Below are 24237 nucleotides of genomic sequence, written 5' to 3'. Positions count from 1 at the left end.
CAAAGGCGCAGAGCATCGTGGCCCCTGCCCTGCAGCCGGACACGCCGTCCGCGGGGAAGCGCCTCTGACGCGTGCCTGGGGCAGCACTGGGGAGCGAGCAGAGCGCTGATCCCTGGCCCCCGGCCCCCGGAGCAGCCCTCGGCCCCGGCCCGCGGCCGGGCTGCAGCGCCAGCGGGCCGCGCACCCCGCCGTCGTGCCGGAGCAGCCTGGGCATCGGGCAGATTCTCAGAGGAGCTGTGTTTTAATGTAGCAATTTGATTCAATTTTCCACTCTATAAAATTACCCATCACTGCTCGTTGCTTCCTAACAGACACCTTCACTCTTAATTTAACAATCCTATCGAATTCTGCCAGGGAAATTGGAAAAATTTATCACCTGTGAAATTTTATTTTTCCTTGGTTGTATCTGTTTTTGTAAAACTTCATTAACGACGATGACTTGCTGAGGAAATTATCTCTTCGTCTCCCCCCCCTTCTTTTTTCCCTCTCTTTTTCTCTCTCCGTTTTTGCTTGGGACACCAGAGAAGCAGCCTGGCCCGGAGCAGACCCTGGCTCAGACAGTGACTCCCTGCCACGCTTGTCGGGGGGGCCAGGGGTGCGACGGGCTGGGGCAGACGCACCCCGGGCAGAGCAGCCCTCTCGTACCTGCCACGAGTGCTCATCTGGGTCCCCGCGACCGTTTGCCACTACCTTCACGCTTGGGGGTCTGCTTCCCCAGCAACGCGCCACCACCTCCAATGTTTCACAAAGCAGAGACTTGGGGTATGGGGCAAGGGGTAAGGAACTTGCCTGGGGCCAGAGAGGAAAGCTGTGTCGGAGCAGGGATTTTGACCGGGTCCTCCCCGCACTGAGGACCCCACATGAACCAGGGAGCTGCCTCTCACCCATCTCACGTACCCTCACACCCCGCAGGCAGCCCGGCTGCACGCAGGGGCTGAGCGCTGGGTGGTGACGAGAAACAGGAGCAACAAATCTCCCGCCAGGAAAGCTCAGCCACAGCCGGGCAAAGGCAACAGAGGCCGGCGTTCTCTCTGAGCAGAGAAGATGGACTCTGCCACCTCTCCATGACCGCATGCTAGATTGAGACTCTCCTTCAGCGCAGGGACTCCTGGAGCCATCAGGCACCTTTTCTCCACATCATCCTCCCCCTCCTCCTGGAGCTGCTCTGGTTGTGGGGCCTCTAACCAGGTATAGTTTTGCGTCCTGCTGGAGCATCCTGTGCAGCATCTGAGCTTCCCCTGGTGCGGCAGCAGCTGCTCGGTCCCTGCTCCGAGTGTGGAGCACTCGAGTCCACACGCGAGTGCCCGCGCGTTTCCAGCCAGGGTGCCCAGACATGGGCTGCAGACAGGATGCTTGGTGTGGATGGCTGGAGAGCAGAGGCGATGCGGGGAGAGGCAGCTGTCCCACATCGCGCCTGCCTGCGCCTTGGCTCAGTGCATCTGTGACGCCGGGCGGAGAGCATGCCAGCGTGCCAGGGCCGTATCGCTATACAGAAGGCCTGGCCGAATTGCTGGACCTGACAGCAGCCCCTGCGCAGCAGCATCATCCCCGTGCAAGAGACCCCATATTGGGGGTCCTGCCAGCCCAGCGTGTCCAGGAATCCCCCAGGACTGCAGGGAGCCAGGACCATTAGCTGCTCCATTGCAGGAGCCCCAGGCCTTGTGGCTCCATATGTATCTGCAGAAGGAGCAGGAGAAGAACGTCTCTGGGCAGGGAGGAAATCTCTCCTCAGCAGTATTTCACCCTGAGGACTGCAAAACACCGAGGATGCCCACGCAGAGGGGGCAAAGGACACTGCAAAAGCACTGCTGAAGCAAGGTGCTTAAACCTTGCTGTTTGCAGCGTGTGGGCTGGTGAGCGAGCAGCCTGAGCCACAACCATTCAGACCATCCTAAGAACCTCCTCAGCAAGCTTTTATGAAGCTGGGATGGGCAGGACCAAAAGCACAGGAAAAGCCCACAGAGCAATGGTTTAAACAAAGGGTTTTGTTGGGATGTTCCTTCCTCCACCAGGATACTCTGCAACCCTGACATCAGGACACCAATCTACTGCGTGGGAGCAGGGGAGGAATATCCATGGAAACCAAGGGTGAACCTGGCTCACAGGGTCGGCTGGCCAAGCAGCGAGGAGTGCAGAGCGTCAAAAGGGCTGCAAGAGAGATGGAAAGACGTTGTGGATCACAGGCACCGTTAGCAGCACTCACGAGGAGCAGCAGGCCTGAGCCTCCCTTCCTGCGTACCCCACTGGCCTGAGTCTCCAGTGCCCTGCCCCTGTGGGAGAGTGTTTGGATCTGTTCAAAGGGCACAAATCACTCCTACACTTTGCACCCAGGAGTGAGGGCAATGGAGGTGTCCATCCCTACCTCTAACGCTGTGCAAGTTCCTGTCAGGATCACCATTAGCAGCATGCAGTACAAACCTCATTTAATATCCGCTCTGTAGCTGGCGTTGTCAGCCACAAGGCAGCAAAGAGTCGAACACAGCTGCCAAAGCTGCCAGGGATGCTGGAAACCCTTGGCTTGACAGACCATCAGCGGTTCGCACCCAGCAGCCTGGGAACCCCAGAGCGGAGGCTCCTGCTGAGCTCAGGGCCCCGCTGTAGGTATGCCTGGGAAAAGAGAAAGCTGCTGCCCACAATGTTTACAAAGTAAACAGAGAAAGTGAAGGTCAGGGAGGAAAGATCAGAGATGGACAGAAGCTGAGGCTTTGCTCAGGGTTGCGCAGGCAGCCTGGGCTCCCTGAGTCCCAGCTCCGCTCCTGGCAGCTGTCCTGATGCCCCTTGCAAATTGCTGAGCCACGATTTCCTTCAGCAGCAATAACTGGATAAAGATCTTGAGCACCATAAAATTTCTGGTGCATTTAATATTTTTTTTAATCACTACAAATAGAAAGTTCTTAAATAAATTAAAAGGAAACAAGGATCTATTTTGCATCTCTGAACGCAGACACCAAGCTATAGGTGACGGGGTGCAGAGCTGGACAGTCCCAACCTCGGCTCAGAGGCAGGACAGTACCTTTGTTTGAATAAGGCTCAGGTGATCCACTGACCAAGCCCTGAGGCATGTCACACAATGATTTCTACTACAATGGTAAGAAATGTTGCAGACCATGCTGCCCTCTTAGGCAGTTTGGTTTTGTGCCAAGAAGATTGCTTCTGGCTCCTTTAACCAGCAGCCGCTGCGCTGCTACCTCCAGGCCTAGTGCACTGTTAGTGAACAGGGGCTAGTCTTTAATGCAGTTATTTTATCATCTCTTGGAAGGCCAGTAATTGCATTACAGCCACGACTGCATGCCCAGAAGGGAGCATTTTCATCATCTCAGTCTGATTTTGCAGGTAACACAGCCCAGAGATTCCACTCTCACCAAACTTAATATTACCCGCGCTGAATGGAGCACAACCTCTAAAAGCCACGTCGCCTGGATTTACAAACCCTCCACCTCACCAGAACGGAAAGCATTTGGTCTTGTGGCCCATCAACCAGTCTGAACAAAGAAATAGGGTCAAACCTTTGAGTTATGGCTCCATTAGACTCAGCAGAGCCTGAGATGTTTATTCCTGTCAATTTGTTATGTGGCCAAGCTCCCCTGCCATGTTTGCAGGGTTAAAGGGGATTAAAGCAAAGGGAAGGCTCAGTTTTCAACCTGCTTGTTCAGCCGCTCACCTGGCAAAATCTCATAGATGTCATCCTCTCCTATCCCATCGTCTGGCTCCTCCTGATTCATGGTAGTGTTGTGGGATGCTGTATTCAGAGAGTCAGAACTGTCCACGTCATTGTAGAGCTCTTCCTCATCCTCTTCATCATACGGGATAGTGACGGAGGTCAGGTCTGGCAGGAGAGAGCAAAAACATGATGAAAAAGAGCAAAGCTTGCCAAGCTGCATGCTGGTGCTTTCAATGAGTGGAAATCAAGTAACAAAGGCTATGCAACTGCATTTTGTCCTCACTATGCACATTGCAGGGAGCGCCCCTGCTTAGCCTATGAGTATCTGATGTAAAGAAAATAGGACAGAGATTGAGGATAGGCTAAAAAAACAAAAACCCAAACCCAAGGAAAGATGGAAAATACCAGAGAGCAAATCCAAACTCAACAAGCACCTCAAGGAACTCGGCCTGACCCCATTACTGGACACTTCAGAGAAGACTGATTTCAAGCAAGACAACAAGGAAAGGAAACACAGTCACAGGGTTTGTTGCAATGAATTAAATACAACCGATTTGCCAGGACGTGAACTAACAGACTGGAAATCATCACGGGGTCTGAAACAGTGCAGCTGCCTATGGCTTCTAGAGGGTTTCCATATGCAGGGCTGGAGTCTGGTCTCAGTTTTGTTAGCCTCAAACTGGAGTGACTCCAGTGGAGCCAGAGCAACAGCCCGACCCTTATAAGCCAAGCACAGAATGGCAGATCTGTGACCATGGCAGTGAGGAGCGATTCCCACCCTCTTCCTCTGCAGTCTCATTCTTGTCCTGCTCGCTAACACTTGCAGCCTTTGAGAGACCACAGGACTCTAAGAGCAGCCCAAAGCGCTAGAGTTAAAAACAGATGCCCACAGGCTTCAAACACCAAAAAAGCAAAGCCCCAGAGCTGGCCCCAGCTGCTGCCCAAACATCCTTGTGGAGCTGGGCTCACCTACCCTTGGCTCAGCACAGTCCTGAGGGCAGAAAGGCCCCTTCCTCAGCCAGGTGCCCCACGGGTGTTGGGATCTATCTGAACGAACATGGCATGCTGGCTCAGTCCAAGCTGCCAGACTCACCCTTCAGGAGGAACTGGATCTGGTCCACCCAGTCTTCAGCCTCTGCTGGACTTCGGGCTGTGAACTGGAGAGAGGTTCACCAGTTACCATGCTGTTTCTTAGATGTAAGAAGAGGAAAAAGGGTTGCAGCTAGAATATGGGACTAAGATCCTGGATCGGCCATTCATCTAGGCTGTGACTTTGGGAAAGCCATTTCGCTCCTTTATCTCCATATTCCAAACAGGGAAACAGAAGCGGAACAAAGCTAGACTATCCCATAGAAAGGCTGTCAAGCTTAATTCATTAAACTAACTCAGATGAAAACCACAATCCCTACTGAATATACTATACTGAGTCTGAACCAAGACTCTAGATCCAAAATGTCCTGGAAGTTCAGAAAGCCTCTCACGCACACTTTGTGGTTTGGGTCATTTTTATCATTACACCAGTTTCCAGGCTCCCCCATTGATGCTCGACAAATTAGAGGTTTAAATTTAAACCTGGCTGTGAATTCCTATTTTAGGAATGGGCTTTCCAAACTCAATCCACTACTGCTTTTAACCCACATTCTCACTTAACCTTTATGCACCAAGTGCAAATAGAGCCCAGGACCAATCTTGCATCCAGGGAACGTCCATGCTCAGAGGAGCAGCCAAAAATGAGAAGCATCGACACCTTCTGCAGCGTCACATGTTTGTTCCACTAGAGATTAAGGTTTGGAAAATCACAGCACCCCTGACCTTGCAGGTCCAGCCTGTGCCCCAGACCTGCAACCACATGCTCTTGTGGTGGTCAGTCTTGTGGGGCCTGGTGGTCAGTCTGCACAAAGGATTAATTTCCTCCCCGTGTTCCTACCTCGTAGGTACGTTTGCCAGGGCAGATTAATTCAAAACAGCATTTTCTTCGAGAGTCTTTGCGGAGATGGGAAGCCAGTCGGGCACTATAGTGCTCAATGGAAAAGGTACCTTTAGGTTGTTTGCCTGTAAGAAGAGAAATTTGCTGCCTTTGGAGCCTGCACCTTTTACGCAATTCACCACCTGGGTGGTGCTGATGTTTGCCGCCTAGACAGGGAAACCAAAATACACAGAGTTGCAAACTATGTTACACCACATGTCAATGGGAGATGGCCAAAAAAGAGCCCCAGGCTAAGCATCTCTACCCCCAGGGAAATCCAAAGGGAACATTATAACTTCTTCATAAAGACACAGTAAAGAGGATGTCCTTTCAAGTCCCAAGAGACTGTGAACAGCCAACAAAAATTTGCCAAGGTCATAAGACTGCATGAGATGAGCTGGTTGTAATGAAGCAGAGGCCACTGTACTTGGGGAAATATGATACCAATGATTATTCTGCTGGTAAAGAATTAATGGGCTGGCATACAGGAAGAAATGCTTAGTGGGGCCTTTGAGAATTGGCCTATGGATTTTGCAGATGCATGTGCACAGCCAGGGTCAGCCAGGGTGGAGAGAGGGATCTTCACTGCACTCATCTGAGGCGTGTTTATTTACCCCAGCTGGGCATCCAGCTCATTATTTCCTTATGAATCTTCCTGAGTAAGTGTGGGAGTATGATTCAGACAGTTGCTCTTAACCTTTTTTTGATTTGCAGATCCTTAAAAACTTCCAGGGTGAGGCCAAGCCCTATGTAAGGATTTCAGCCCATCGATAACCGGTTTGCTTTACTTTGTTATCTTCTGGAGACCATTTGGAAGCTGACAACCGCTCATCCCACAGAAAGAACCAAACATTGACTCTTGGCTTTAACACTTGCCTCTGCTAGCGGCTCACTGGGAGAGCCTGAACAGCTCATACCCCTGTGTGTGCCTCAGCCTCTGGCTTTTGGGAACAGCCTCACGTTGCCAGGGCAAAAAGAGTTGGGAAACTTTTCTGGAAACCTTTGCAAAAAGTGCTCGAGATCCTCAGACAAAGGGTGTGGAAGAAAGACAAAGACCCAGCTTCATCAACATTCATCATCGGAGTTTAATTCTGTCCTATCTGCAGACTGGTCACTGTAAACCAAGGATGTATGTGTATGTTTTGCAATCCGTTAGCATGCAGTGTTTCTGGATGGGTGGAACAGAGTGAGGAAGGCCATATATCTAGCCATGCCAAACTCTGTTGGAGATATTAGCTGTCTGTTTATATGTACCTGATGGAGCATGACTGCAAAATATTTATATACACTGACACATGGATTATATACAGTCACTTAGGGGGTTGAAGCCCAGCTCATGGCTAATGGAAAACTTGGTACATCTTTTTATTTACAGATACCTCTGTTCCTGTATCTCTCTTCTCTTGTTCCCTACCTATAAGGATGTTTGGAAAAGAAGAAAAGTTGAGATCTACCTTTCCAGAAGAGCCCACATCTTATGCTTTGATAGGGAATTATAATCTTCCTCTTATTTCTCCTAAGTCCAAGATAAGAAATTGGGTTCAGCAGGAGGAAGCAGTGGACAAATGACATCCAGATCCTTTAGGTCCTTTTGGAAATTGCAGCCAACATCTCATTTTCACTTGAAATAAGTAGCAAAGGTCTGCTTGCTTGTTTTTGCATTCCTAATAATTTGCCTTGGGGATACATTGCCCCACAGGCTCCCAGGAACCAGGGGCCCATACGGCTTTCCTCTCCCAAAGGGAGACATTTCCAGGGAGCATCATGCTTTGGCCATGGTAAGGAATGACTGAATTCAGGTTACTTCAGCCAAGTTCATCCTTAAAATCTCAGCAGCTCCAAGCAGTGAAATGGTCTACAATAGATGCTTTTCTCTGGTGAGACATTAACTGTCCACGTGCAAGGGCTCTCCCCATTCCCTTCCCAGGCCTGTCCGTGCCTTTGGCCGCCACACACAGCTCTGGGACCGGAGGCAAGTGTCTCCCCACTTACTTTTCTCATTTGCATAGTAGTAAAAGGTAGTTCTGTTGAGGACACACCACCGCTTCTGCCACTCCGACCCAAAGAAGCCATGGTCTAGAGACAAAAGGAAAACAAAGGAGTGAAAAATATTCATTTCTGTTCTTTTGTTGTGTGCTTCCCCACATGAAACAGTTTGGGGAAAGAAGACTCTTCTTCCAGTAGAATCCCACAGGTTTCTGGCACAAAATTCAGGTAAGGAAATCTAGAGACAAAACCTCCAGAGCAAGCATGAGAGAAGCTGCCCATTCTTCATGCTGGGAGCCCCCTCCGAGCCTTCCCAAGCTAAGCACCACAGCAAGCTGCAGTGGCCTGGCACCAGGAAGCCCTCAGCCCTACTAACTGGGAGGGAAGAAGACTTTACGTTAAACCAGCCTAACTGAGGTTTAAGCAAATGTCTTTTACTCTGCAACTGGAACAAGCTAAAACATGCACTGGGCCAGTTATGCAGCTCGGCTGACAGCCACGGGGAATAAAGGGCTGTTCCTACCTCATCCTACCTATCATACAGTAAATAAATCAAGATAAGATCTGAGTGATGAGGAAATAATTTGTAGCTTTCACAAGAGTCAGTAAAATCAAGATAAACCTGAGGCTGACTCACAGTCCTTATCTCAACTTGCTAATGTGTGCGATGCTAAGAACTACCTTGTCTTCACCAGGATTTTATCCTCATTAGGTATTGCTCGTTAGCAAGGACACATCCTGCCCTAAAAGACTGGGTTGCTGCTTAATTCAATTTCTGAGTTTTGATCTTTGTGCAGATTGATGATCTGCAATGGAGAAAAAATAAAGGCTGTACTCTCCCTATATATATACGATGTCTAAGAAAAATCTGAAAGATTCTGCGCGTGTTCACTGTCAAATCTGCAGAAAAGATGCATTTTACTGTTTGTTCTTCATCCAACAATCCGAATTCTTGGTTACTCAGAGCTGCCCTGATTTGCTGGAGCAGTCCCTGGAGAGATCAGGCAGGATAGAGGGTGCTCCCGCCTCTGACTGCAGACATGGGGCAGACAGCCCCACAGACAGCTGCTGTCCCAGACCTCACACCCAGTAGAAGTCAAGATTGGAGGAGAGTTGCATTTTTAAGAGTTAGCTTAGGCACTGAAATCCCACAGGCTGTCAGAGGGATGAGAGTGCCCCAACCACGGCGGCAGATTTCTTAACCCCACTGTAAGAAGCACCAAACTCCCAAATAAACATTTCTTTCTTTTCCAGTTTATCCCCTCTTGTGCTAGCGATGCCCTCAATGTGCTGTGCTCCTCAGGAGAACCATCAGCCTTAGCAGGTCCTCTACCCAAAGGCTTCCCCCAGTATCTCACTCACCATCTACCCTACTTTACCAGAAAGGAAGAAAAGCAGCCAAAACTGATCCTCCCCAAACTTTTCTATTATTTTATGATGCATTTGTCAGGCCTTACCTCTGGACCTCTTCTCCAAATATCCTTGCTTCAGAATGTTCCCTGCGTCTTGAACAGGCCTCGGTATGATTTCCTCCAACCCTAGAGAGAGCAAAGCAAAGCTGTGAACACGGCCGCTGCCCCACGTGATCCCAGCACCTCCCACGGCGGTGCTGCACATGCCACACGCAAACTGCAATCCCACCGTTATTCCCCCCACAGCATCATTTTAGGAGGGCTGAAAGACTTTCTTCCAAACTGTGAAGCATCTCAGGGTAGATGTCAGACCGCTTATGTGAGTCCTGAGAATGAGGTACTCACAGAGACAGCAGGGTCTTGGGAGTGCGCTTGGACCTGTGCTAACCAAGAGAGGACATGCTCCCCTGCAGGTCACCCAGCTCAGCCAGCAGCTTTCTCAATTCCTCTGCTCCGCTGGGGCACAGCTCCTCTCCCCGAACCCCCCAGGTGGGTCCCTCCTGCTCCTGCATCAACGCCAAGGAGTGGATCAGTGGGTTTTGGCCTTGGCAGGGATCTTTCCGTTTGTTCCAGCAGGCCTCGCGCCAGCGCTCACACCTGGAGGAGACCTGACTTATTCCTCCTTGGCTGGCATAGAGGGTCTGACCCTCAGGGAGGGATGGTGACCCTCGGTTGCCCCTTTCTTGAGCTCCCAAAATAAAATGCAGCATAACGTTCTCAGCCTCTTTCTCTGCAGAGGAGGTCTGGCAAAGCAGACTTGTAGCGGCTGGCGTCGCAGCTCATGATCTATCATGATCTCCTGAGCTATTCACGATTCTGGTTGCAGGCTCCCAGAAGCAGCCATCAAGGAAACCTGGCCCACAGTTCACATGGCTACACAGACCCTCCTCCAACTGCAAAGTCTGGCACAGACTCCTGGGGCCAGAGCTCAGCCCTCTGCCTCCAGCCAGGATGGAGGCAGCAGGCAGGATCCGGTCGGGTATGCAGACTTGGAGAACATGATCCTCACTCAGCTCTGCCGTCTGGTCTAACACGGACCGCGGCCCCCCGTCTGTGGCGCGCAGCCAGGCAGAGCCCGGAGCCGCAGAGGGCCTCTGGCCCTCGCTGCGCCTGCACCGCACACCGGGCAGGAGGACCGCGGCTCGCCCCAAAACCAGCGCGGCCAGGAGTCCCCCAAGCCCTGGGCTCCTGCTGAGGTCTCCCCCTCCTCTCCCGCTCATCTCATGTCATCATAATTTGTACTGAAACACAATAAAAAATGACTAACTAAACGCCACTAATCATCTCCCCAGTGCCCAGCCCTGGCAGCCCTTTAAGTATGAATAACTTCCCAGAATCCCAGATCACAAGAGTTTCTCTTGTTTTCTTAGCGTGTCTCTCTAACATCCAGCTCTCGGCCCAATCCATCCCCCCTGTCAGTTCCCTCATTCACAGGCTATTTTCATTTTTGTGTTTTATAGTTTGCAAACTCTGGGCTTGCTATAAATCCTCCACAAATGGGTCTCGGGGCGAACAGCAGTCACAAAGACACACAAAGTTTGGTTTGGTGGAAAGGCTCCCCTACGCGTGTCTCTTTCTGCTGCTCTGTTAGCTGGAAACCGGAGCCATCCAAGGGCAGATCCTCGACCTGCGGATAACCGGCCGAGGCACCTCACGTTAGAGGAGGGCAGGGGCAGCAGGAGCCTGTCCCCGTGCACGCGCCTGGAGGACACGGACAGCCCCTTCCCGCGAGGAATAATCTCACTTCAGTCCAGCACGAACTGGGCTGAGCCCAGCGCTAAGCCTGCTCCAGAGACCTGCCAAACAGCAGCCACAGCCGGGAGGGAAAGGGAGCAGTTTTTCCCTTTCAGCATGCGGAGGTCGCTGCCCAGGCGGCCGCAGAGGCCAGGAGCAGAGGGGCAATCGGGAAGAAGACTAGACCTTCGTACAGATAGAGAGAAGCAGGGGTTTCAGCAACACAGCTGTAAGAAAACAAACACGGATGCTGAAAAGGACGTGAATTCCTGTGTTTCAGGGCTCAGACTGGCCAGCAAGCATCAGCGATCGGGAAAAGATTCCTCCTGGGAGGGCAGGGGGGTGCGCAAAATAAAATCCTGAGGGATTTCAGCACCTTCCCCGGAGGCCGCCGGCCCTGGGCGCCGTCGGAGCCCGGGCCCTGGCCCGCGTGGAGCGCAGCGATCACCACGTCCTTAAACGCGGCTACGGGGCTTGGCGGCAGGAGGCCCATTAGCACCAGATGGGCCTGCGGAGCAGCTGTGAGCGGGGTCCCGCGCGTCCCCCGAGCCCGCCGCCCCCGGGGGCTCCAATCTGGCGTCCCTCCTCGGCGCGCAGGTGAAAGCTCCTCCGCGGCGCACACGCGCTCAGGCTTCTCTTGAGCGATGCCGAACATCTGACTCGTAAAAAGGCACATTAAGTGTTTTCTCAAATCCAAGAGCCCCAACCCCTTTTGCTAATGCAAATCTAAATGTCATTTTAGGGGACATTTATAATTACGAAAATGGGACGGTGCTGCCTGATGCACAAGGAGACCCTGCGAGTATGAATATTACATTAATGTGCCCAACGCCAGCTCACTGATCCCGCTGGCAGAAGCATAAAAAATGCTTGAGTGAAACTTTTATTTAGACGTTAAGATTCCCAGCCCCAGCGGGGTGACAGAGGCAGCCCCAGCGAGATCCCATCAGCGCCAGCGCTCGAATTGAATTACCCAGGGGGGAAGGCAGGAGCTGCGAGCGCTGCTTCGCTTATTTAATTTCATTTACTTTCAGTACATTATCAGCATGGGGCTTCCCTCTGCCCCCGCTCCCCCAAGAAAGCAGGCGGCGGACAACGCCGGCGCGGTGCCACCGCTGCGGCTCGAGCCAAGGAGAGCCGCGTCCGGCCCCGCTCAGCCCTCCGGCGCTACGTGATCCCCGCGCTCTTTTCTTAGCTGTCCCGAGAGGTTTGGGGCAGCTGTAAAGGCCTTCACACACCACAGGGAGACGCCGAGGAGGGGGAGCTCGCCCAGCCCTGCGTCCTCTCGCTGCCCTCGACCTCTCTTGCGGGCTGCCGGCAAGCCGACCTGCGCTCGCTACCTCGCTCGCCGCTCCTGCTTTGCCCTAGTTTAGATCGTCTTTCACCTGCAAGCAAATCGCCTGCGTTTCCCGTCACTGCGCCCCGGCTGCGGCTCTGCCGCGCTCCCGAACGCGCCGGCAGCCTCCCGTCGCCCCGTTTCGCCGCGCCGCTGAGCCGCTCTCTCCGAAACACGGCCACGAACCGAAACCTCCGTGGCTCCACGAGGCACGCTCCCTCTCGGCCCCTCAGTTTCCCCAACGGGGAAATGGGAATAAAAGGACGCTGCCTTCTTTTTAAACACCGAACGACTGCTTAGGGGAAGAAACACGCTTACAGAGGGCTTGTGAGGACCGACCAGATCGCAAGGCGGCTCCGGAAATTTTAAGTTCGGCAGCACACGACGCAAACATCGCAGTCACAGAGCCTCGGAGTGCGCACGGCCCCTCTCGCACAGCCGGAAAGATCAATCCGTGCAAGGTGCTGGGGCTGGGGCCAAGCGGGACGTCCCCTGCCCTGCCCTCATCCCCAGCCTGCCCCCAACAGCAACCCGGAGGGCTTTCACCAGCAGCAAATGGCTAAATTAGCCGGCACAGACAGTCCCCGGCGTTTCCTTTCTTTAAGCCCTCCGGCCGGACAGGCAGCAGAGCCGGAGAGGCGAGGTGGGAGCCCAGCTCGGCCCCGAGCGCGCTCCGGTTTCCGAGGTCACCGTGTTTATTTGCTTCGGTGGCCTCATCGGAGGCTGGGCAGGAGCAGCCAGACGCGTCCGCCCCGAGGCCACACAACTCGCAGGTAAACCGGAGCTCCCCACATCTTCTAAGTGATGGAAAAGCCAGCCCGTCGCCCGGTCATCTGTTCCGACCACTGACGACCACGCACCACTTATAAAAACAGAGGGAAAAGGAAAGGCTGCAATCGCATCTCCGAGAGCCATCTGTGCTCCCCCAGACGCACGGCCCCTCTCCGGTCGCTCCTGCCCCGGTGCGGCTGTGTTTGGACGGGCTCGACGGCCCCTTCCACCCTCGCATCTGCCCCGGCGCGTCCTGCCTGCCGCCCGCGAGCCCCGCTGCCCCGGGCCCCCAGCGCCGCCGTGATCCCTCGCGGCGGGTTATTGCACCTCAACCGCTGTCTCGCTTTTGCATGCCCTGGCCAGCGTCCACGGGTCTGTCCCCGGCCAGGGCTCGGCCCGCCGCACAGCATGGCTTTGGCAGTTTCTAGGAGTTTGGCTGCCGAGCGCCATGACCGTTCCACCCCGTCCTAGCGGTGTCCTCAAGGACCTCGGGATTTCAGCTCTCGCCCTTTCGGTCGCTCTCTGAGTCATGCACAACAGCTGCGCAAAATGTCACAGGCGCTGCAGCCAAGCACCCCCGGAGGCCGCGTCGGTGCCCACGCTGTCACGTTAACTGACTGTTCAAAGGGCTGGAGCACGGAGGCACGACGGTTACAGCTAATTCCTCCAGCTTAGTCACCACGTTCAAAAGTGCCAAGAGCAGATTCTGCTCCGGGGGACTTTACTGGGAACACCCAAACGCATTTCAAAACTGAATACAACTGGCTGTGCTCCCCCAAAGGCCTCCGCGGTGGCCGCACTCTTTTTCCAAACGAGAAAAAAACAAACAGAAAGAGACAAACAAACCCTCCCATCATCTTCAAAGTGAGCCGGCCCGGAGAAACGCTCAAAGCTTTTGGAAGTCCCACGCGACGCCGAGGTCTGCCATGGCGAACGGGTCCACGACACGGCTGCTTAGGCGAATGTCACTAACGGCCATCGCTGAGCAGCGCTAGAGCTTCTGCACAGACAACAGCTTCATATGCGCAAAAGCAAGGGGCTGTTTACGAGCCCCGTCCCTTCCAGCCTCCGCTGACGGGATACTTCTTCCCGTATGTCAACTACCACAATTACCTTTTCCCTCAAGATCAAGAGGCTCTCGAAAGAGGCTCTGCTTTCTCACACCACAGTCGATGTGGGAGGCAGATTGCCCTCAAAATCTGCTTCCAGGATAGTGGAAATTAGTTAGTCAAAATTACCAGCAAGATCAACACCCGTAGCCTAATCCCCCAAGGGCACCCGCGTGGGAGGGCTGGCGTGGGCTCGGCCCCTTGGCTGCCAGCTCCGGCTGACGGAGGCTGGATGGGTCAGGCTCAGCCCGGTCTCCCAGCACATACCCTGATGTCTGCGCTTTTTTGGGACCCTGTGGAAGTTGCAGCCAGGCAGAGCAGCCAGCAGTGCGGGTGGATCGCAGGCTCTGATGTCCCGTGTCTGTCTGTGAGCCTACGCTCGCACCGTTTGATCTGCCCCACCACGTGGAGCAACCGAGGATGTGGAGAAACGTCGGCGTGCAAAGCACGGTCATCCGGGCGCGCAGGCCGCTGCGCAAGCAGCTCTGAGCCTCAGATCACAAACGAAAAATCCGGAGTCACGCCAGGAACCACTGCCCTCTTCCCCCAGCACAGGGGGAACCTCCCCAAACGCGTCCCAGCTCCACGGGCGCCCATAGGACACGTCAGCGCTGACCTCGGATCGCTCGGCTCCTGGCCCCGGGCTTTCTCCTTGCTCTGCTGCACCCCACTAACATACCACCGGCTCTGCATCACAGCCCGTCTCCTCACCCCACAGCTCTAGGTCACCATTCCCTTTCGCGTCTGTCCTGCGGCTCCCAGGCCCTCGCTCCCCTTCGGACACGCTTCCCTCCACGTCGCTGGAAGGTAGCCCAACCTTTCAGCACCTTGCAAATGCCTGAAGATCATTTATAAGGCAGGGAATGTAATGAGCAACTATTTCAAAGAAAATGGGGAACTAAACAATGGTCAACAGGGACCACATGAAATAGATCTTGTGCCAGACTAATTTTATTGCATTTTTTTGAGCAGAAAAATAAGAAAGTAGATGAAGAAAAGGCAGGGGAAAGTGGAGAAGATTTATTTGGGCTTCAACTTGACTTTTCAGAAGAGGCAAGTAAGCAAAATTCAGAGTGTAGGCATCCACCCCAGGATAACCACCTAGATTGAAAGCAAGTCAGCAAGCAGGAGGCAGCTAAAAATCAATGGCCACAAATCATCGAGAGGAAATTATCAACTGCAGTATCCTTGCGTTCAGCTTTGGGATCCATTCTCTTCAGTCGCAGGAGCCCTACTATGGTACATAGCATCCCCATCTGCAAAGCGGGTTTGCCCAAATGAAAACAGCCCATCTAAAATCTGCAGCTAAGCGCACAGCTTCCTTCAGGACAGGCTACGGCGCAGCTGCCCCGCGGGCCAGTTCTAAATGTTCCCTCGTAGCAGCCAGTTCAGGCCAGTGTTGAAGGCAGGAACCAAGACTAACCGGCCCAAGGCAATCGCTAAGTCTTTGGACAACTGCCAACATTCAGACCTGAACACAAAGTCCGTGGAAGTCGCTCAAGAAAACCACAATTCTCACCTGAGGCTGAATGGTGACTAATTAACTCTGCTGCCCCTAAAGTTCTCGTTGGACCACATCTGACGGCCAAACACAAATAAACATGGGACACACAGACGGACCTTTGTCAGACGCCAAGTTAGTCTTGGATTCATTGTTGTTTTTTCAGAGGAGTCCATGAATGTGGTTTTTATGATTGATAAGCAAACCAGAGAATAGACAGTCAGTGGCAAACATCTGACTGCAGATTGGGCTGGTATTTAACCTGGGAAGGTGGAAAAAACCCTCCAACTTTATTGGTGTTTTTTCATTCTGTCTGGAAAATTTAACAGCAAGTTTGAAGTTAAACCAACTTTGCAAAAGGAAAAAAAAATCAAAATCCAAAGAGGAGGCAGGGCCTTTGGCCCAAAAGTTTCCTTCCAAATCACTAAGTCTATAATTGCAAAATAAAAAACACTAAATCTCAATATCTATTTGCACAGCTCATTAGCTAAGGGCTCACACTCAGCAAAGAGGGAGGGAAAAAAACCCTTCAGCACCAAGTGCATTTGGGAAGTTGCTATGGAAACCAGCCCTTCGCAAGGGCTTTGCAACGGCAACTTGCAAATTTGTGCTCAGATGGGTCTGTCTGTCCATCCGTTCACAGGCTTCACGAGGATACGATTTTTTAGAGTCCTTTAAAAAAAAAAGCATAACGCATTAAATATATAAATATATAATCTGTGTAACTCATTCCCCTGTTATTTCTCTCCCCCAAACATAACATTATGTCAGACATTCGACCTGCTGTGCTACCGGGACAACATGATTTACAACGTGAAAAGGGAAAACCTAAATCATCACGTAATGAAAACATTAAAGTTAATGCATCACAAGTGAGGAATTTATTACCATTAACTCCAATAAACAGTTATAAACCACCCGTCCTTTCCTGTCCACGCACAGGGACACAGAGGCAGGGACTTCATTAAGCTCAACTTTCTTTTCTTCTTCACTAGACCAGTCATGTGTGCTCCAACCGGCCACCATTTATTGTTAAGTGGACTGGCTCATTTTCCGGGGACTGAAGAAGGTTTGAAGGCCTCATCCATTTCGTTCCACGGGTGGCTCGGCGCAGACAGATGGAATAGGAAAGTTCACGAGACGTGCAGCTCGATGAGTTTATTTAAACGCCGCTGAAATATATGCTTGACAAAAGCCAACTCTCGCCCTGGCCCTGTACATCGTTACTCAAAGAGGCTGATGTATAAGTAATAACATATGGGCACGCTGTGCGGTTACACCGGATACCAGCTTACCTCAGGGTGCACTTGGCCAAATATTTGCTTCTCACTGATGTTACACCAGCACCTTGGAAACCTAAGCCTGACATCAGAGGCCTTATCGAAATCCCCTGTCGCTCGGCCGCCGCGGAGGAGCAGAGCAGGGTTTGCGGCCCCGCGAGGGACCGGCTCTCCCGGTGCCCCCACCCCATCGCCCAGAATTGTGTTTCAATACGGCTCCCGGATGCTATTGGGACAGGAGCCGTAGGGATGCAATAACAAGCGCTGCTGTCCAGTTATTAACTACTGACCGAATCCTATGATCTTCACAGACATAAAAATACCTCTGGGTTCAACAGGAGCTGAAGATCTGATCCATTAACTGTGCTCCTGGGTTCATTATTGCAGGACTACCCACAACAAGGACTTTAACTAGGGCTGGGATCTACCAACATACAATTTTCCCCTCAGTGCACAACCAAAAACTGCTCTCTGCACATGCACTATCATTTGCAGTGAGGGAGATGGTCCCTGTCAACAGACTGTGACGTGACATGTCCCCTCCAGGCACTTCTTCGAAACGCTTCTCCTCTCCCCTCTTCTGGGGTGAGTGACAAGCAAAAAAGCGAAAGAGTGAGGAAAGGTCCGTGGTATCAGGGAACTCCTTTAGAGCTGGTAGGGACACGTCGTCCTGCCACTAAGTGCTCAGAGCCAAACCCGTCTCCTCCAGGTTGCTGCCCGAGCGAGGCACCAACGGTTATCGATGCAGGGGGCAGCGAAGCAGCCTTTGCTCCTGCCACCAGAAGGAGCATCGCTCAGCCGCTCGCCAGCCTCGTCGAACACCCACCTGTGGAGCTAACAGGACTGAAAACGGACAGGGGATTCACAACATAACGTTGGAGCTGGCTGTTGGGATTTCTCCTAACTCCCAACAGAAACAAAGTTCCTACCAAGCAGCTTCGCACTGGAAATATCCCATTATCTTGAATTTTCCCTAGACTCTTGCACCTCCATCAGGTCCAAAGAGCTCTACACCATGGTAGGACATCAGTCTACACAGGAACACTGAGAGTCCAACCCCAGAAACCACTCTTAGCCATCCTCCCCACAAGCAAATGCTGAATGGACATCTTGAAGGGCTCAGCCTGCTCTGCAGAGGTGTCACGGAGCTGTGGCATCCCCAGAGGACACCAAGGCCAGCAGTCCCGAGCCCCCTGTGTCCCCCAGGCACAGGGTCCTCTCCACATCTTCCTTCCCTGAGCTCTTCTCTGAGCGACAAACAAGGAGGAGGATGGAGGGAACTGGAGAAACAGCCAGAGAGGGGAATGGCAGAAAGAAGGGGCGGGTGAAGCATGGCAGCAAACACCATTCTCAGTGCGCACTGCAGTATTTCAGGCTATTGAGAAGTTTCCTTGTGGTTTGAGGGTGATATTGGCTTTGAAGGGCCAAACTGCATCATGTTTCTGCATCCCGCTGCATTTCCCCATCATGTTCTGCCTTCCTGCAGCACGACACTGTGCACAGGAATCGCTCGACCTGAGCCCCTCGCAGTGGCCACAAATCAATGCAGGAAAATTCCCCAAAGGCAGACATGATTTTAATTTACAGGGTCTCAGCAAGGCTACGAAAAGACCAGACACCTGTTGGCTAAAGCCCATCTTAAGGCTTAGCCCTTTATTCCTATAAAAATTCCGTACCACATAATCGTCAACCTTGACACAAACGATTCCTATAGATCATTGTGGAAAATCAAGAGGATTTAAGGAGAGAGGAGGGTTAGGAAAAAGTAAAACAAACGACATGCAATTTTTCAAGCGGAAACAATGGCAATATGAAGATATATAGGTGTCAGCCATTCTGTAGGAGGCAGGAGGCTGTGCTCTTTTACCTCTTACAGTGTCACTCTCATGACCTCTACCATTTGAAAAGCTTTGATTCCACCTTGCCCAAGGGATCTCTGAGCGCCGGGGAAGAGATGAGGAATGCCCGCGCCTGACCTCACCTCCACATTGTCTAACGACTGACGGCATAAATCAGTTTTTCCCCTCTGCAGACCCGAGTGTCAAGAACCCATGTGAGAAGGCTGGAAATATTAAATGATTTCCCTGAGGGTTTTTATTGTTACTTGGTTTCTCTCCTGTAACTGCAGAGCTGTGTTTCACATGAAGAACAACTTTCCCTTGAGACGGCAATTTGTGTATAAAACGAACGGGAGGGGGCGGGGAGGAGCGCCGCAGCCGACCGGCGTCCGCCTTGGCGAGGGAGCGGGAGCAAGAGGGGCACAACCAAATCTGCAGTCCAGACTCGCTGTACTGGTCCTTCCCGGTTGGACGGGAACCTAAGTCGGTACGAGCCCGGTAAAGTCAATGAAGCGATAAAAGGAAGAGAGTGGCGAGGCCCCTGACGTAAGGAGCAAGACAGACAAGAGCCCTTCTGTCGCCGGGCACAAGGGGAGCGAGAAAATCCGGGAGAGAAAATTACAGCAGCCAAGGGGACTGTACCATGGCCTGGCCCGTGGGACAAGCGGGGATCGCAGACCTCGCAGAGGGCAATGCAGCTGCAGCTGCTCCAGATGTTGGGGACAGACCTGCGCATTACAGCAAAGCGCTGCCCGCGTGCAGGCATCACGCGGGTACAAGTGAGCTGCTCTACCCTGCACCTTCCCCTATGCATGTTTTTCTGCTTCTCTAACCCCGACACTAACACGCTGCCGCGTTCTCCATAGCAATTAAATACCAGGCCAGACAGAGCTCTTCCATTTTGCTGCTTCCTCCTGAATTTTGAGCATTGAACACCTGATATGGTCATCCCGGGAAAGACTGGCGGGAGCTATTCCCTGATTACAAATCGATTTATTTCTCACAGGTGCTAGTCAGTCAGCAAACACCCCCGTAAACAGCCCCTTCTCTGGCCGAGTGTCTACAGTCATAAGCAGTGGAAACGGCAGAGAGAGATGTTAAGAGAGCCCTGGGGTGAGAGAGGGGCAGGCACCGGGCTCTGCAAGCACCAGCAGGCTGGCAGGGGTACTGACAGCTGATTGAAAGCAATCAGCTCTGAGTTATAGTATTGGAAAACCAGTTCGGTTCAACACAGGCAAACTGGGATGCCAAAGAGCTTAAACCACCTCCTTAAACCAACCTTTTTACAGCATTCTTCCCTGGAAAACAGGCAGCCTAACTTGACAGGTGATGCTGAGATGGCATTAGCTGGTGTTTGCACATTGCTTTCCAAGCCTAAAACCCCACAGAAGTGCTAAGCGCGATCTTTATTCAAACCTAACATCACTCTTTAAAAACAAATTTTGAAAGTAATTACCCCTAACTGCTTTTTGCAATGTAGCTCCTGAATCATCTCATTTCCAAAGCAGGTCGAGGCACCTTCATAGTCGGTTCCTCGGCAAAAGCTCCCAGCACCAGCGGCCCTTGCGCTTCTTGCGGAGCAGCCGGACGGGGCCGGCGAGGCCCCTCGGCCGCGGCTCTACCCACGCATGGTCAATGGCGGCCAAACGGACACAGACCCCTGTGCGGACACCGTTCTCTAATCGGTTGCATGAAACTGGATTAAGAATCGAGCCAATTAAACCAAAGGCAAGACAAATTCCTGAGTCAATCCTGCACTTTCTGGCCAGCGGCGGCACGGTTTAAAGGCGTAAGCTTAATGCTGGAAATTGCCTTCTCGGCAGTGTGACTCCTGCAATGATAAGAAAGGTCCTCGCAGGGGCTCAGTGCGGCTAGCGGCAGGAAGCCGCCCTTCCCGTATTCATTAAACTCTCTCATTTCACACAAGTAGCTTGATTTTCCCACTTCCCTTTGATCTAGGTGCTGCTCTTATTTTTTCCTTGCTTCCTACTTCTGAGTAATTGTTAAAAAAGTAAAATCAACAGGTCGTAAAATGATAAAAGCCCGTTCTCTGGTAAATCCTCCCCTTGGGCTCACTTCTCCTCTCGTTTTACACTGATAAAATGCCCCTGCCTTCCCTGGAGCCCTGTTGATTTACATCACATACCTTGGATTACGAAAGAAACGTTGATTTTCTGATATCAACACAACATGAATCTAGACACACCCAGCCTAGCTCTGCTAGTCAAATAAATCAGGAGCAGAGCCAGGAATAGCTTATATACGAGTAATAGAGCTTCAGCTACGCTATCCTGATACGGCAAGAGCAATCCAACCTCCTTAATGTAGATAGTTATATCCAAATAAAGGTGCTTTATGTCAGTATAAATTATCCTCTTCCCATTTAGGGATGCCTTTCTACAAAATAAATGTGCTGGAGCAACTGCCAATCTGGATGTAGTTTTATTGTTTAGAAAAAAACAAAACTGCCGGCAAACCCTAACCGAGACGCAAGCCAGTTCGCCAGGGCACGGCCGGCCGACTCTTTCTCCGGGCTCAACGGCTCCCGCTGGCGCGTGCCGCTCTGGCTCTGCTCAGGCTACCGTCCCGCTGAGCTTTGCACGCCGCCACGGCCCCCAAACCGCTGCCCCTTCCGATACGACCTCCCCAAGGGGAGCCGACCGGGGCCCTCGCGCTCCGGCCGAGTGCGGCCGCGCAGCTGGGAGCAGCCCGGCGAACGGGCGCCTCCGGCAGCCCCGAGCAGACAAGCCACCAGCGAAGGCAGAGACGCTCTCCAGAGCAGCCAAATGAATTTCAGCCCATGCTTAACCTCAGGATTATTTCTGCACAGATCCAACTCGGCAGAGGCAATTTATACTGACAGAAAGCTTTGTGCCACGTGCTTTCGTTTGGTCCTAAGTGCCTTACACAGGTTTTTCGTATCTCGTCTATCCACAGCCACAATTAAACACACGTGCAGATGAGGAGCAGGATCAGAACAGGGGGTTGATGCAGGACGAGAGACGTGATGAGGAGGCAGAGCGGGGCGATGATGTGACGTTGCCTCTGCAGCGTCCCAGGACACCCGCCCGCGACTGCCGGGACCGAGGGACCCCTCCCTGAGAAGCAGCTTTCAGCCAGGCGCTATGTCTTCTGGCTTGGGGTTTCTTTTTTCTTTTTTTTTTTTTTTTTTGTTCAGATGAAAACTCTGCAGAATTGAAAAGCTTGAGAAATTTCTGGGAGCCTCTTGTCTCTGCCGCAGAGCGGGGCTTTGGGAGGGGGGATGTAGTCCCACCCAGCCCTGGCCGCCCCTGGGCCCGCTCTTGCAAGCGGGGAGAGCAAAAGGCGCTTTGACCCCGTCGAGCCCAAAGAGGGCCCAGGGCGACCAGCTGGAGGCAGGTGAGGTGAGCGATTCTGCCCTCAAACACCCGGGGCCGTTTCCAAGCCTTAACTCAACTTCACCGCTCGCCGCGCAGCTCCGCGGCGAGGCCGAGCGGGGCCTGGAGCTCGTTAGAGGATGCCGCTCCGCGCCCAGGCTGCTTCCTCGCAAAGCGGCCGGCGGCTGCGCAGGAACGCGAGCGATGAAAGCCGCTTTCTGGGTGGCGTCGTCCCGTCCCGGCGGAGGGGCCGCCGGCGCGAGGCGGGAACCGCAGCCCTGGGTGGGTCCATTTAACTCAGAGTGATTTAAATCACCAATTTTAACGATGATTTAAATCATCGAGCAAGACATCTTGATTGAAAGCATCCATTTTAATGTTGTTTTGCGTTTGTACTTTTTATTCACTTTCCTGAGGAAAGCTGGTAACCATTAAAACATGTAGATAAAGTTAGCTTTTATGGTAAATTTAACATTTCTTGTAGCTAACCAGCAGAACACGCTATATATGCAAAAATATTTCGGTCATTATGTAGCTTAACAAACATTTATTTGGGTACTTAAATTTTGTATTATGTTACAAAATGGCAAAAGATGTGGTTTTTAGTAAGTGATTATTAACTTTTATTCACAGCTAATGTCAAACACTATATGCACTGAAAGTGAAATTCAAATAAAAACCTACAAAACCAATGTTTTGAATCTTATTACTAAAATAAATTTACTTTTAACTTGATGGATATATGGGGGGAAAAAAGTTTATCTAAATCCTTTTAAAGTTAAGCTGATTTATTAAACAAAGTATTATCTGTAGTGGTGGGATTGAGTTTAAGGTTCCTGGTTACCACATCCTTCGAGTTTGTGGAGCTGGCAGATGTTGTCGGCTCAAGCCTGTCTTCCTCTTCTAAATTCTGGACAAAAACCGAGGTTGCTTTTTCCGCTTTCAACTTTTTGGCTCTGAATGAGATAGTGAAGTAAATTGCTGGAATACATGGAATTAAACAAAACTGTTTTGCTGGGCTTCTCTGGGTTACTAAATCTGGTTTAGGACTTTCAGAAAGCCTGGGACTAACTGGACTCTCCTCGGCCCAGGGTCTTGCCTAAAACTTTGGCAACCAACAAGTTCTGGGGTTTTGGAGTCTTAACAGAATCCTTGTAAAGCTCCATCTTCTGAAAGGTATTTTTTGATTTAGAAACGTACCCGGAGCTGCTGCCTGGCCCGGGGGCAGCCCGTGAGCCCGCGAAGGGGCCGGCGAGGAGGGAAGGGACCGGGACACCCCCACCGGCGCAGGGCAAGCCGCGGCGCCCGGCAGTGGGGGAGCATCGACGCCGGCTGCCTTGGCCGCGGCAGGGCAGGAGCAAGCGCCGAGCGCTGCTGCCACGGCCGCCGGCGCCGGAGGGGCGCGCGAGGCCCTGAAGCCCAAGAGAGGGTGCCCAGAACGAGGCATCAGCTCCCCTCTTCCTCCCCAAAGTGCCGGCGCGAGACCCCGCGTAACTCCGCGCCACGCGGAGCTCCCCGGCCGCTGCAGCGAGCGTAACCCGGGATTTCGCACCTCATCCTTCTCCGTCCGGGCGACCAGCTCCGCTCTTGCAGCAACTTCCACATCCCACCTCGCCTGTTTTAACCTCCCCTTCGCTCTTACTGCTTCCCCAGCTCTTTCCGGGGTCTGGCACCCAGAGGTGAGGCTGACACAAGGAAATGTAGTGTCTTTGACTTCTCCCAGGCTGCCACGTCCCGCAGCTTGGCTCAGCCTGGGCTGGGCAAAGAGCCACGCGGGCACTGGGACACCAGGCAGCGTCCCTGCGCGCCGGAGCTCGCGGCGGGCGGAAGAGCGCCCCGCGTGCGACGTGGGAGGAGGCCGCTCCGAGCTCCGGTGTTGGATGATACAGGGCAATTAGATTAAAGTATCTTCCATTAGTGAAGAGTGAGAGTTTGCTAAGTGTGGTATCTGTTAGCCCAGAGTCATAACAAACCCACAGATAAATGAAGTGCCAGTTACCTCCTTCAAAAAAAAAAAAAAAAAGAAAAAGAGCAAGCTGCTTCCTCTTGGAAACGCTCTGGACTCCCAAATCCCCTGTCTAGAGAACGGCTGGAATTCAAGTATCTCCATACTCCATCCCTGGGAATCAATTTCCCCAAAACTGGAGTATTTAACACAAAATTTAGAATGTGCAGTAAAGGGAGACATCTGGGACATGACAAAAGCTGGGACCCATCTCCTGGGGGGACTGAATCGGAGCATAACGCATCACGCGCAGGGACGTCGGAGGTGTTTGCTCCTACAGGC

At 52.4% G+C, this 24237-nt stretch overlaps 1 protein-coding gene across 2 annotated transcripts in view; it reads right to left on the bottom strand.

Moving 5' to 3' along the window:
* Window positions 1-24237, bottom strand: part of SKAP1 (src kinase associated phosphoprotein 1) — a 164370-nt gene that overhangs the window by 23497 nt on the left and 116636 nt on the right. For both annotated transcript variants that reach the window (XM_068918812.1, XM_068918813.1), the window contains 5 exons: window positions 9071-9151; window positions 7620-7703; window positions 5589-5713; window positions 4755-4818; window positions 3662-3826 (listed from right to left, as the gene is read on the bottom strand). In XM_068918812.1, the coding sequence (XP_068774913.1) occupies window positions 3662-3826; window positions 4755-4818; window positions 5589-5713; window positions 7620-7703; window positions 9071-9151 (519 nt within the window). The remainder of the gene's footprint in view (window positions 1-3661; window positions 3827-4754; window positions 4819-5588; window positions 5714-7619; window positions 7704-9070; window positions 9152-24237) is intronic.

Source organism: Struthio camelus, chromosome 25 (assembly GCF_040807025.1).
Source record: "Struthio camelus isolate bStrCam1 chromosome 25, bStrCam1.hap1, whole genome shotgun sequence".
In the NCBI taxonomy this organism is placed as follows: domain Eukaryota; kingdom Metazoa; phylum Chordata; class Aves; order Struthioniformes; family Struthionidae; genus Struthio; species Struthio camelus.
This window is presented reverse-complemented; position numbering and strand designations above follow the sequence as displayed.